The following is a 12,707-nucleotide window of genomic DNA, read 5'->3' as shown; positions in this document are numbered from 1 at the left end:
AAGAACAGGAGAGAGATGAGAGAGAATATGTGAGAAAAACAGCTATGCAAACCCCATGGCCTGTGAAGAAGGTGTGGGAGGAACTGCTGTGGGCGAGGAGTAGAGATTTTCCTGCAGCCTATGGAGCTGACCATGGTGAGGCAGCTGTGCCCCTACAACCCCTGGAGGTCAGTGGTGGAGCAGGGATTCACCTGCAGCTCATGGAGGACCCCACACCAGAGCAGGTGGATGCCCAGTGGAGGCTATGACCCTGTGGAAGCCTGGGCTGGAGCAGGTTTGTTGGCAGGATTTGTGAGGGTACCAATGCTGGAGCAGTTTGTTCCAAAAGGACTGCACATCATGGAAGGGACCTACACTGGAGCAGTTCCTGAAGGACTGCCTCCAGTGGCAGGGATCCCTGGCTGGAACAAGGGAAGAGTGTAAGGAGTCCTTATCCTGAGGAAAAAGGAGGGGTAGAAGCAACATTTGATAAGCTGACTGCAACTCCTATTCCCATCCCCCTGCACCAGCTGAGGGAGAAGGTAGAGAAAATCAGAAGTAAATTTAAGCCTGGGAATAAGGTGTTTTAAAGATTTTACTTCATTTCTCGTTCTCTTACTTTGGTTTGATTAGTAATAAGCCAATTTCCCTGAGTCCAGCCAGTTTTGCCTGTGATGATATTTGGTGAGTGATCTCTCTATCCTTAGCCTTGACCTGTGAGCTTTCTGTCATATTTTCTCTCCCCAGTCTGGATGAGGAGGGCAGTGACACAGCGGCTTTAGTGGGTACCTGGCACCCAGCCAGGACAAACTCACCACACTTACTACAAGTTTTGATTAAAGAAAATGCACTTTAGAGATTGTGGATAAACTAAACCAGAAATAAGTTTGTTCATACATGATAACAGACTTTTAAAAATTAGTCAATCTTCACTCAGTCACAATGGGTCCTCATTTTGTTTCTTTTTCTTCAGTGTGGCCTTTGCACTGCATTTCACTTTATGCCATTAAAAAGCTATTTGGATGATCAAATTACTAACTTTTTTGAGATTAATCCCATGTTCTTGCTGATGACATGGCTGTTCTGAACCAGCTTGCTGGTCCCCGGACAGTCTGAATGGACTTGACCTTGATGGGGGCTGGAGTATAAAGAGGCACCACTATTCTTTCTTCCTGCTCCTCCCAACTCAGTTTCCAGTGAGGAAGGTTCAGCAATAAAGAAAACATTTACATGAAAGAGTTATTACATGCATCTGCTTTTCTCTTCCCCTGAGAGCAATTATGAACTATTTGAGAAGGGCTGTCCTTGACTGCAATATTTCTGTGTATCACCACCAGCAGCTGTAGCGATGGAAGCACCTGTGCAGGCCACCCTGCAGTGAGACAGCAAGTCATTAACTGTTCTTAGACCCCTTCTAGATAACAGTGCTAACCCAAACACCATTAGTCAATTTATGCTAGAGTTTGCTTTGTGGATGTTTATTACCTAAATAGCTTCATAGTTTAATATAATTTCTAGTTTAATATCTAATAGCTAATTATGTGTAGTAAAAAAAACCCAAAAAAACAAAACGGGCAACGTTGTCAAGAAAAAAATGCTTGCATTTTTATTTTCTATAAATCTGTATAAAGCATGAATGTAGTGTCATGGATTAGTTTTTTATGGAAAGCAGTCAAATTTCCTCTAGGTCAGATTCATTATACATTATAATTATGAATGATGAAAAAAGAAAGATTATAGGTGGTGATTTGCACTATTAGAGAATTTTCCTTTTTGTTAGAACTGAAGGAACATTGTTTTCTGAGGAGATTTTTACCCATTCACATTATCTGAGGGACTCGGAATTTTGAGCCTTTCATTTACAGTGGAGCTTGAGATAGCCATGATGGAGACACAGGTTGAAATACTTAATGAATATTTTCAGTGATTCTCCTTACTAGAAACAGAATGCTTTTCCCACTTCTCCATCTGCTGTTTTCATTTACTGTAGGACTGTGGTTGCCCCTGAAATTATTGAGCCAGAAGCATTTTCTCTGTGGTCATATAGGAGAATTTTCTGTTACAAAGCTATGAGGAAATAGAGGCAAAATTTTTGGAAGGTCAAGTTTGGGTTTTCCAGGGCATGACTTTGATTGTATAGGGTGATCTGGAAAGCCTGGAAATTCTGCCATCTCCTTTAGTTTTGAGTCAGTGCTGGAAAAGTAGAGGTTGTGTTGGGATAGTTCAGGAAAGTTTGCAGTGGGAGGTGTGAGAGAATCCTGCTGATTTAGAACTGGGATGCGATAGACAGCTCCTGTTACATGGCATGGAAAATACTTTCCTGATATGCTTGTCTTGTTGTGATGATGTCTGTTATAGTGATGACAGTGATGAGGAGGGTGTCCTGGAGGAGGGGGACAGGGTGGTCCATGGTGGTGAGGAGGGTGGTGGTGACCTGGTCCATGAGGAGGGGGACAGGGTGGTCCATGGTGGTGAGGAGGATGGTGGTGACCTGGTCCATGAGGAGGGGGACAGGGTGGTCCATGGTGGTGAGGAGGGTGGTGGTGACCTGGTCCATGAGGAGGGGGACAGGGTGGTCCATGGTGGTGAGGAGGATGGTCGTGGTCTGGTCCATGAGGAGGGGGACAGGGTGGTCCATGGCGGTGAGGAGGATGGTGGTGACCTGGTCCATGGTGGTGAGGAGGATGGTTGTGATCTGGTCCATGAGGAGGGGGACAGGGTGGTCCATGGTGGTGAGGAGGATGGTCATGATCTGATCCATGAGGAGGGGGACAGGGTGGTCCATGGTGGTGAGGAGGATGGTCATGATCTGGTCCATGAGGAGGGGGACAGGGTGGTCCATGGTGGTGAGGAGGGTGGTGGTGACCTGGTCCATGAGGAGGGGGACAGGGTGGTCCATGGTGGTGAGGAGGATGGTCATGATCTGGTCCATGAGGAGGTGGAGTAGGATGGTCATGATCTGGTTCATCATGCGGAGGAGGGGGAGAAGAAGGTCCTTTGTTGCTGTCTTGATCTTCCTTGCTGGATTCAGGGTTGTGCTCAGGGTCTTCAGGTCTAGACTGAGAAGGGGGGGGGCATTCATGTCTGTGGTGATGCTTATGGCGATGTCTGTGACCAAAATGATGATGACAGTGGGGATGTCTGTGTGGATGTTTCCCTCTTCGCCCGCAGCCATGGTGCTGTTTATAAAAACACCAGGGAAGAAGTATTAATCAGGTGTTGATAGGGCAGAAGAAATTGATGAGAAAGAGAAAAGTCAGAGTTAGCAGGTTTGCATTCGTAGCTCTGATGATTTTTAAGGAAAAATATGGGGGGTTTTTTTGTGATGGAGGAGAAGGAATAGATAATAAAATGCCAAGTTACTGAAAATCTGCTGGAAACACTACACCATGTTGAAATTATATAACCATTTGAGAAGTATTTGTGATAGATCAAAACAAAGCAAATCCACACTGGAGTAGCTGTTGTGATATTAACTGGAATACCAGATATTATAAAGATCATCTCCCCTCCCCTTGCTTTCTAAAATTCCTTTAACTTTTTTGCCAATTTCTACTCAGTGATACTTAGTCAAGTGATTAAACTGAAAGAAGACACACTTGAAAGGAGTGGTTGGGACACCTCAATTCTGATTCATCCTTTGACTGACCTAGGACTTGCAGGTCAGTCTGTCCTGACAGGCTGCATCACACCCAGGCAATAGAAGATTTGCATAAATGTTACAGTCATCTGCCAGTCTGGACTAAGCAAGGTTGCTGCAACCTGCATGAGGATACAGCCAGAGATGTTTCCATAACTGAGTACATACCCAGGGATGGTAGATTTCACAGCTTATATCTGTTCCATCAGCTTCATCTGCATCAGTGATAGTTCTTGCCTTGCAGAATCCAGTGTCCTAAGCAAAAGACAAGGAAAAAGACTCACAATGCACATCTGGGTTCTTGTGACGGAATTAATACAAACTGCTGAATGTTCAACATTTTACAAGTTAGGCTCTTCCTTTGACACCTGAGTATCTTTACATAACTTAGCCAGATCCTGAGCCTTCCAACCAATGCTTGCTAGTGATTAATAATGATTAAAATAAGTGCTGGTTTTGAGGGTTCCTGACTGTGATGCACTCTAGATGCACTTCACCATGTGCACCTAGGGGGCTACTACTCTGCATCTCACTTCCCTTTTGATGTTTAAGAAATTGGCCAGCCTCTAATGCCTCCAGAATGAGTACTCTTGGGTGCCTGGTTTTTCTTCCTTTTTTTTTTCCCATCTTTGCTTGTCAAACATCTGTTCAGATTGGACTATCCTGTAATTCTGCTCAAAGCTCTCAAAATCTGGCACAGTGTAGCTATGCTGCTTCAGATAAAGCTCAAGCAGAGCTTTCTTCCATTTATTTTTTAAAAAGCAATTTGTTATAATTTTTTTGTATTACTTCCCTTAGCAATCCTGTTTGCTATGACTTTCTCCTGCTGTCCAGTTGTTGTGTGTGGAATTGCTCATGTGAAAGAGCACAGAACTCAGGTGATGGGTTCTGTGTATGCTCTCTGTATTGGGTGTACTTTGGGCCATTAGTAGTCCATTGTACTCAGTGACTACAAATGATAATGGCATTTTACACACAAACAGCAGTGATGGCAGCACTGAGAACAGAATTCAGGCCCTCTATTGCCATCTGCCTTGTTCTAGTGAACTTGTGGCTCCCTTACCAGTTAATTTTCCAGTCTTCTGGAGTATAAAAAAACAGAGAAGGTGATGGATGTAAACCATCAAACCAAAATGGATGTAAACCATATAAACCAATAGTTTTACATATTTTATTTTTTCCATGTTTTATTTCATTATTTCAATTTACTTTCTGGGGAGTAATTTATTCTGAAATTATGAGATCTTGCCTAGCTGTTTCTTTGGTGTAGACTATAATAGTAATGGGAAAATGGGGTGAAGAGAATACTTTGGTAATTTCCTACAGATGAGCTTGAATTATTCCACTCTCCATTTTTCTGCAGTGGAGAAAAAAGTGACCCTGAGCTCACTGGGATTACATAAGATATATATTTTTTTCAGGATCTATGACTCATATTGGTGTAAAAGTTTTTATGGACATAGCATGAATGATTTGCTAGGGATTGGCCACAATTTGAATGCAAAAGCCAGATACAACCTGAAAAACTCTAGGCCTCTAACATGCCAGATTCCAGTCACATTAAGATTTGAGAGTTCAGACTGTTTCCTTATAAAAGATAATGGAGCAGCTGTAAAATTAGGATCTGGGCTTGCACATGCTGGATTTTAATTTTGGGTTTGGGCTCATGCTTATAATAAACACTTGAATATATATTGGTAGAATCTTCCCGGTACCACCCTTTATATCAGTTCTTGTTCTAAGACTTTACTTACAGCATGCCAGTCGTGCAGAAAATCACATTCCAGTGCCTGATCTGTTTCCTGCATAGATTTTGAACAGTTGGTCTCCTTTATAGAGAATCCTAAAATGTGACCTTCACGGGAGGCAGTCTGAAACCAAGAGGTCAAAGAAAAAGTGGTAACTACTTGTATTTAAAGTCTTGTAATTTTCAGAGCAACCATACATCATCTTATTGTCAAAATCCCATCTACCTCATGCTTTCCTTACCTGTCCTGTTCAAATGTTCATGCACATACACATATTCAGCAAGGAAAACAGGTTAGATAATTTATATCTCACACCTTTACAGCTTCCAGGAACCCTTGCTTTAATTCTTTGTTTAGTATGCGTGTGTTATAAAATCTGTTACTTTTACAGCCTGTGTTTTTAGAAAGTAGTGTCCTTAGAGTCTTCTCCCTAAACTGAACTGCTGCTTCTGTGAAAGTAGAGAGATCTATTGGATGGCAACCCCCCATTTCCAGTGATGGGAGTGCGTAGTATTAGAGTGCTGATGTTAATTTGAGCTGAAATTCTGCCAGTGACTGTGAGAATGTTGCTTTCTCTGTTGTCAAGGGCTTTAGTTATGGAGAAGGCCTTATGCCATATGAACATGGGAGAAAGCCTTTGTGATCCTATTAAAATCCATAAAGAGGTGTTTCATTTTAATTTCCAGCTATAGCAGTGCTTTTATATCAAGTCTGTGTTGAAGGTGTCCTTAGCATGTGTGCGCATACGAGTTTCACTACTTAAACTAAATTGGTTGAAAGTGCATACACATATTTTATGGTATGTTTTTTTATTGTAATTCATAGTTTCTGAGTGTTAAAATCCAGTGGTACAATGTAAAGTGTTGCTGAAGATGATGAAGCATGAAAACAAAGTGTTTGGGGAGAAGCACAAGAACCCAGGCAATGTGAAAACAATCCCTTTCTAAATGGCAGTAGGGATACAACGTGCACAGGGCTCCAGTGTGGGACACTGTCAGGTTTCTGAGTGATATTAAAAGCTGCAGGGAGGTGGCTTTGGCATGCTATCATTTAGGCAGTTTCCAAGATCAACATGTATTATGGTGGGAGCCTTGGGACCTCATTACAGAGGTGTCCTGGGCTGACACATGTGTTGGCAGAATGGTCCTGTGCTGTTTAAGTGAAAGTCTCCGGTATCTACCAACAAGAAATTTTGTTATTAATATACTTCAAATCACCCAAAGGATAAGTCTTCATGTTGACCTCACTTAGATATGGAGATATTTACCAGACCCAGAAGTTTTTCAAGAGTTACAGCACAAATTCACCTCCTTTCCTCAGAGTGTTGCTTTGCTCTGCAGCAAGAGTCAAAATGATGCTGAGCACGTTCCACTGTTTGTTGTACCCATGTGATAAATATTTTAAGAGTAAAAATTATCTGCCTGCAACTGACAAAAGCGTGACTGCAATAATACGTGACTGTCCGTCTTGAAGTCTGCTCAGTAGTAAATAAACTCATGTATGTCACGTATGTCAAAATTAAAATATATACAAAGGAGGCCTTGAATTCTGAATGCCATCATACTGCCATAGTTCTTTAGCAAATGAGAAGTCCTTTTGCTTTCACACACCTAAATTAAAGTTGATAACAAGTCTTTGCTAAAGTAGGACCTTCAACTTAGATCTGATCCTAGAAGGGTTTGAGTTCTGATCCCATGGTCTTGGAGTTGCTCACAAAATTGTGTCATTTCTAAGTAATTCTAGAAGAAAATGCCACTTACCATCTTTAAAATTCTTTCAACTTTATCCACAGCAAAGTTGTTTGTGTGGTTACCTTCACTGTTGAATTTCCTCAGGGCCTTTGCAGCAATATCTTTATGTTGCTCAGTGACTTCTAAGGCTTCAAGTTTCACAGGACAATCTTTGCACTCTACTAAGTCAGGTGGAACTGTGGAAACAAATAATTTACTAATATTACAGTGGATGTTAATACTCTTGGGAGTGTGCCCATGCCTTTAATGTGAACTCATAATGACAAACTTAAATGCAGCATTTCCTTGGAAGTGAAATACCTGTCCCTTGCTCTACAAATAAGGGTTTGTTCTGTAATGTGAAAGAAACCCAAACCCGTGAAAATGAGTATTCTTATAAATCACCTTAGGTTCTTATCACCCCAAATGTGCAGTCTTCCCAAGTTTACATTTGTTCTGATGTTCATTATCATATTTTGGTGGACTGGAATGGTAATATCAGCTGACATCAATAAAGTCTGGTTTAGAGCAGTAGGGTAACCTTAATTCTATTACTCATTCTTAACATTCCATTTGAATTATCTAAAATATGAATTACAAGCAGATGAATGGATCTGTTATGGTTTCCATAAAATGGTAGTGTACAGACTTTGGTACAAGGGCTGGTTTGAGGTATGCATTGGCTTACAGCAGTGGTTATTTTACCTGGACTTAATGTACAATTAAATCCATATAGTTGAGGTTTCTTCAGCAGATGGTTTATATACGTGATAATCTTACATTGGCCAAAGTCCTGAGAGGAAAAAAAAATACATGATTATGATGTTATTTTCCCGGGATTTAATTGGATGTAGGTGATCATAGAAATTGTACCTCCTTTTAATGTGCAGTACCTCTGCACAGAATAACAGATGTGATCATTAATGGAATGTTTGATCAGGTACCACTCAAAATTTGTCTTCAGATAAAATGGGATCTCTCTGTACAAGTGCTTTTATTTTAATTCTCAGTTTGCATTATTGAGTAGAAAATGGAAAACTGAAACAGCTTTCTTAGTCATCCTGATACTTATTTAGAGTAGGATAAGACAAGATGGAAGGGAAACTTAGAATGCCAGGTTACACGAATCTTTGTCAAAAGTGGATGGACTTTTCATCAATTCCTTTTCTCCATTAAAAAAAAAAAGAATAATTGCTTTCTCTTCTCTGCTCCTGGCCTTTCTGCTTTGTCCTTTGTCAAAGTATCACAACTCCTATTTAAATAAAGTTTTGGACTGGGAGTTCTCAAGTTCTCATCGCTGGAGTGCAAAAGAAAGGACAAGTATTGCTGTATATCATTTATATAATGACACTACCAATATTTCCCATTGTCATACCACAAATGTTATGACAGAAAACTGACAAAATATACCACTGCTATTTCTGGCTCATATACCAAGAACATGCTTAAAAATAATTTCTAGTGCCCTTTAGTTGTCAGCAAATTACCCTTAAAACATAAGTTCTGCTACAAGCAGTGGAATGTGGAGTATAGTTCCTTTGAGACAGCAAGATGAATAAAGTTATACCTATTTGAACACTCAATCCTTTCCCAAGCCTTTAGCATATGTTTAACATTCTAGAATTAGATAGATTTTAGTTAAGAATGAGCCATATTAAAGCCCAGTGTTCACTGAGACACAAATTTCTGGGCAGTTCAGAGGAAGATCAAGTTAGTGCATTATTGATGTATGGGGTGGTGGAGATGCCATTGCTTGCCATTGGATAGGTGTGACTGTATTCACAGGACTCCCAGTGTCTTCTGGATAAGACAGAGCATTCCGTTTCCAGCACGTCCAAAGTTAAGTAGAGAACCGTTGAATTTCCCTGGAAGAGAAGTGCAAGTAAAACAGAGTTTGTAGACAAGAAGTTTTATCGGAAATGAACTTTTTTTGAGGTCACTATATTTAATATTTAATGAAGCTTCCCCAGTTTTCTATTAAAGTTTTTCAGAGCTGACAAGCATAGAAAGGGTTCAGGCTGGAAGGGACCTTTGGAGGTCATCTTGCCTAGCCACTTGCTCAAGGCAAAGCTGAAACTTCAAAGTTTTGACTGCATTCTGTGTATCACCAAGACAGACATTCCACAACATTTCTGGGCCATTCTAGTACTTCACAACTTTCTCCATGATTATTTTTAGCCTTATATGTAGTCAGAATTTCCCTTCCTGTAACTTAAGCTTGTTGCCTCTCATCCTTTTGTTGATAACCTGTGAGAAGTGTCTGTTGTTAATCTGACATTCATCAAATAGGGAAAATGCCAGTGTTAAAAGTTTGCTATTCCCTATTTCTGATTTTCCTGTAGAATGTACTGTTCTATTAGGACATCAGTTGTCTAGGCAGCCAATTATGTATCTACATCCATTTCAAATTACCTTAGTGACCAGAGACTCTTTCAGAACTTTGCTTCCTGCTCAGTTTATTCAGGGAGTGATGCAACAAAATTCTAATAATCCAAATCAGAATCCTTAACTCTGAAACTATTCTAGTATGTTCTGTCTCCTGAGCAAATACGATCAGGAGAATTAAAATTTGAATTTGGACAGCAGTGTAATGACATGTAGTACTAAGAATTTTCTGCGGCCCACAGAAACCGTTTTGGATTGGATTATTTAAATTTTATTCAGCCCTTGTATGGACATTCAGAATAAACACATATGTGTTTTATTTTGTCATTTTGATAAAAACATGCAAAGCCCTTCACTGTGAATAGGTGTCCTTGGGCATTATGAAGTTCCATCCCTTCAGGTTCCTTTTTCAGTGTTTCTGTATAGATAAGACCTTGTTGAAGAATTGCTGCAGTCTAGGGTAATATTTTCACTAGTGAGAGTCCACCAATGTCATGTTAAACACTGGTTTTGCAATATTTGTATATCTTAGCATTGTCTCTAATTTTAAAATAGGGATTAAGTGTCTACATCCAAATACGCAGCAGAAAATTCCTCTGTTCATCTGCTCAATAGCTCTTTGGGGGAAATATGGTGTCTTCTTGGTTGTTTTAAAAGCATTTTGCCCACTACAGTTCTGCACAAGTCCAGAACTGTTTTGTTGTGGATACCTGAGTATTGTATGCTTCTAGAACTCCTGTGTAAACCCAGTAGAGATTTGGCTGGAATTGCTCTGCTTAGGTTTCGGAGGGTGCTGATATGAAAAACCTGTTGCGCACTATTGCATGGAGAAACAAAAATAATGTTTTGGTCTTTTTTTTTTTTTTAATATATACATATTCTTAATGTTATCTTGGCAGTGGAACCAAAAAAAGCCTTGCACAATAATGTGCAGGAGATCATTTCTGATGGCTTGGGTCTGAGAACGTACAGAGACCTTACAGGGAGGATTCTTTAGCAATCAGATAGATAGAAGTGTCTTTTCTGTTCTTCTAGAAACTGTGTGACAGCTGAAGCTGTGGCCCTAGACTGCAAAGATGGCAAAATTTATTAAGGGTACAAGGCAAAAACATAAATGTGGTAGTCTAGTGTTTATGGCATTCATCTAGAAATGTGAATCCTCAGCACTAGTCCATATTCCAAGTTATGGTTTATACTTCATATAGTCAATAGTTGCTCAAAATGTAGAAACACTAAGATTTTTCTTTTTAGTCACACCTTTGCTTTTTATCCTTTATCCGATGCATTTTGCATGTCCTGCTGCCTGGTGGTCCCACTTCAGAGGGGTGGCACACACATAGATGCATGGCAGCAGAATTCTTCTGACAGGAAACTTCAGGGTTTAAATCTCTTAATGCAGAAGAGATCCTTCCTCGATGAAGTGCTTTAACTGCCTGGCTACTGTGTACAACCCAATGGTATAACTTGCTGCATCCTTGTCTTTGAAAAGCAAAAAAAAACATCAGTTTTTTTTGCAGGTGTACCTGAAGACCTGTGACAACCTGGCCTTTGGGTCCCTTTCTGAATCTGTACTTGTCCTTACAGGCACTACTAAGCAGCTCCATCAAAAACTAGCCTGTTTTTTCTGTTGCTGTACTGAGATTTCTGTGATGGTGCATGTGTGCCTGGATACCAGTTTCATAATCAAGCAGCTGAAAGCTACCAGGTGAATTAGTAAATCTGCCTGTCCTTGGTCTCTTTTATGTACTAGTTAAAGACATTTTTATTCTATTGCTTTTTCTGCTATTGATTTGTTTTGGCATTTCAGCAGTCATTGAGAAAGGCTTATGTATCTTCTCTAGAAAAAAAAAAAAAAAGGAACTAGGAAGGAAATAGAAAATGACTGATAGGGATTCTCTATCTAGTCCCTCCCCTGTTTTGCAGAGTAGCAACTCCTTTGACTCCTCTGCCTTTTTTCCTTTCCACCAGTTTATTCAGCTGAAATTAAGATAATAACAAAATACCAATCTTGCAGGATACATCGATCTAATTAATGTTAGACATTCATGAAATAAAGAAACCTTCTGAATATAAATTTTGAGTATAACATCTGAAACCAGACAGCAGACAGAACAGATTAATTTCCAGAGTTGTATAGAGCTATTCAGACCATCTCTTATGCAAACATCCTGCTGGCCAAGAGAATAGGGGCCATTCAGCATTGTTTGAAATCAAGTTTACGTGCAGTAAATCATACACAAATGAATACTGAGGTGGCGTAAATCACAGCTGATTCATTGGATTACATCAACATTGTTCTAGTAAAAGCAATAAACATAAGCTCTTAATTACCTGGCTCATTATTTAAAAGTCACAGTCTTGTGTAAATCAGCCTTTAAGTTCATACTTACTAAATGTAGTTCATGTGCATCAGCAACACGGAACAAACCAAAAACATAACCATCTCTGCGATGTCTGTTGACCAAATCCAGGGCCACTCCTGCATCTGTTTCAATGGTGTTACAGTCTGCAGGTGTAATTTCATTTTGGGCATTAGAGCACTGCAGTAGTGTTAGAAAAAAAGCTGAAGCTAGAAGCAGCATTTTGTTTGCAGTGTTCAGTCACTTGTGCCCATGCCCTGATAAAGCCAGCCTGCTCTTAAATCAGATCAGCCCACCAAAGTCATAAATGAGTGCTAAAAGGGCATGGTTTTATATAAGTTTAAGTGTCATGCCAGACAGCCATTACCTTGACCCTGGATTAACATTTGCAAACAGCAAGTAAATGATTATATAGTGATTGATCAGATTTTGAGGAAAGTAGGCTTTTTAACACTGTCTGGACTACCCATCAAAGGGCCTGTTTATGATTCTTTAGGCAGACATTGTGCAATGGTACTTTATCATGGAAAGAACGTACCTCTAACTGTGTAAGGCTGAGCCTGGCAGTAAGGTCCAGTTTATGTGTGCAGGTATTATACAATCTTGGTCTTCTGTTTACTATTAAAACAGTTGAACTGAAAATATGCTGAAATATTTGTGGTCAAATTATGGCTATATCCATATCCCTGTTTTTACAGATCCTTAACCACCAGGCAACTAGGGAAAGGGAAATAAGGAATTCACTCAGATGTGGAAAAGGGATATAGCTCAAGGTGCACTGCAGGCTGGTGATCTGTAGCTGCTATGTGAGTACCTGCTACTCCTCCAGCTAAAGAAAATTTAGTGCTGATTTCTATCAGCTTTA

At 40.0% G+C, this 12,707-nt stretch overlaps 1 protein-coding gene across 1 annotated transcript; it reads right to left on the bottom strand.

Annotated features, from left to right (window-relative positions):
- Nucleotides 1-1,257: 1,257 nt before the first annotated feature.
- HRG (histidine rich glycoprotein) lies at nucleotides 1,258-12,064 on the bottom strand (the record flags this gene model as incomplete). The annotated part of the gene is made up of 8 exons (XM_084212275.1): nucleotides 1,258-1,351; nucleotides 2,296-3,158; nucleotides 3,788-3,874; nucleotides 5,374-5,490; nucleotides 7,128-7,294; nucleotides 7,803-7,890; nucleotides 8,855-8,962; nucleotides 11,873-12,064. 8 exons carry the CDS (start codon nucleotides 12,062-12,064, stop codon nucleotides 1,258-1,260), a joined length of 1,716 nt encoding a protein of 571 aa, XP_084068401.1.
- Between the last annotated feature and the right edge of the window lie 643 nt (nucleotides 12,065-12,707).

Source organism: Fringilla coelebs, assembly GCF_963513975.1.
Source record: "Fringilla coelebs genome assembly, chromosome: 10".
In the NCBI taxonomy this organism is placed as follows: Eukaryota; Metazoa; Chordata; class Aves; order Passeriformes; family Fringillidae; genus Fringilla; species Fringilla coelebs.
Note: the sequence above shows the minus strand (reverse complement) of the source record. Positions and strands in the feature narration are given on the sequence as shown.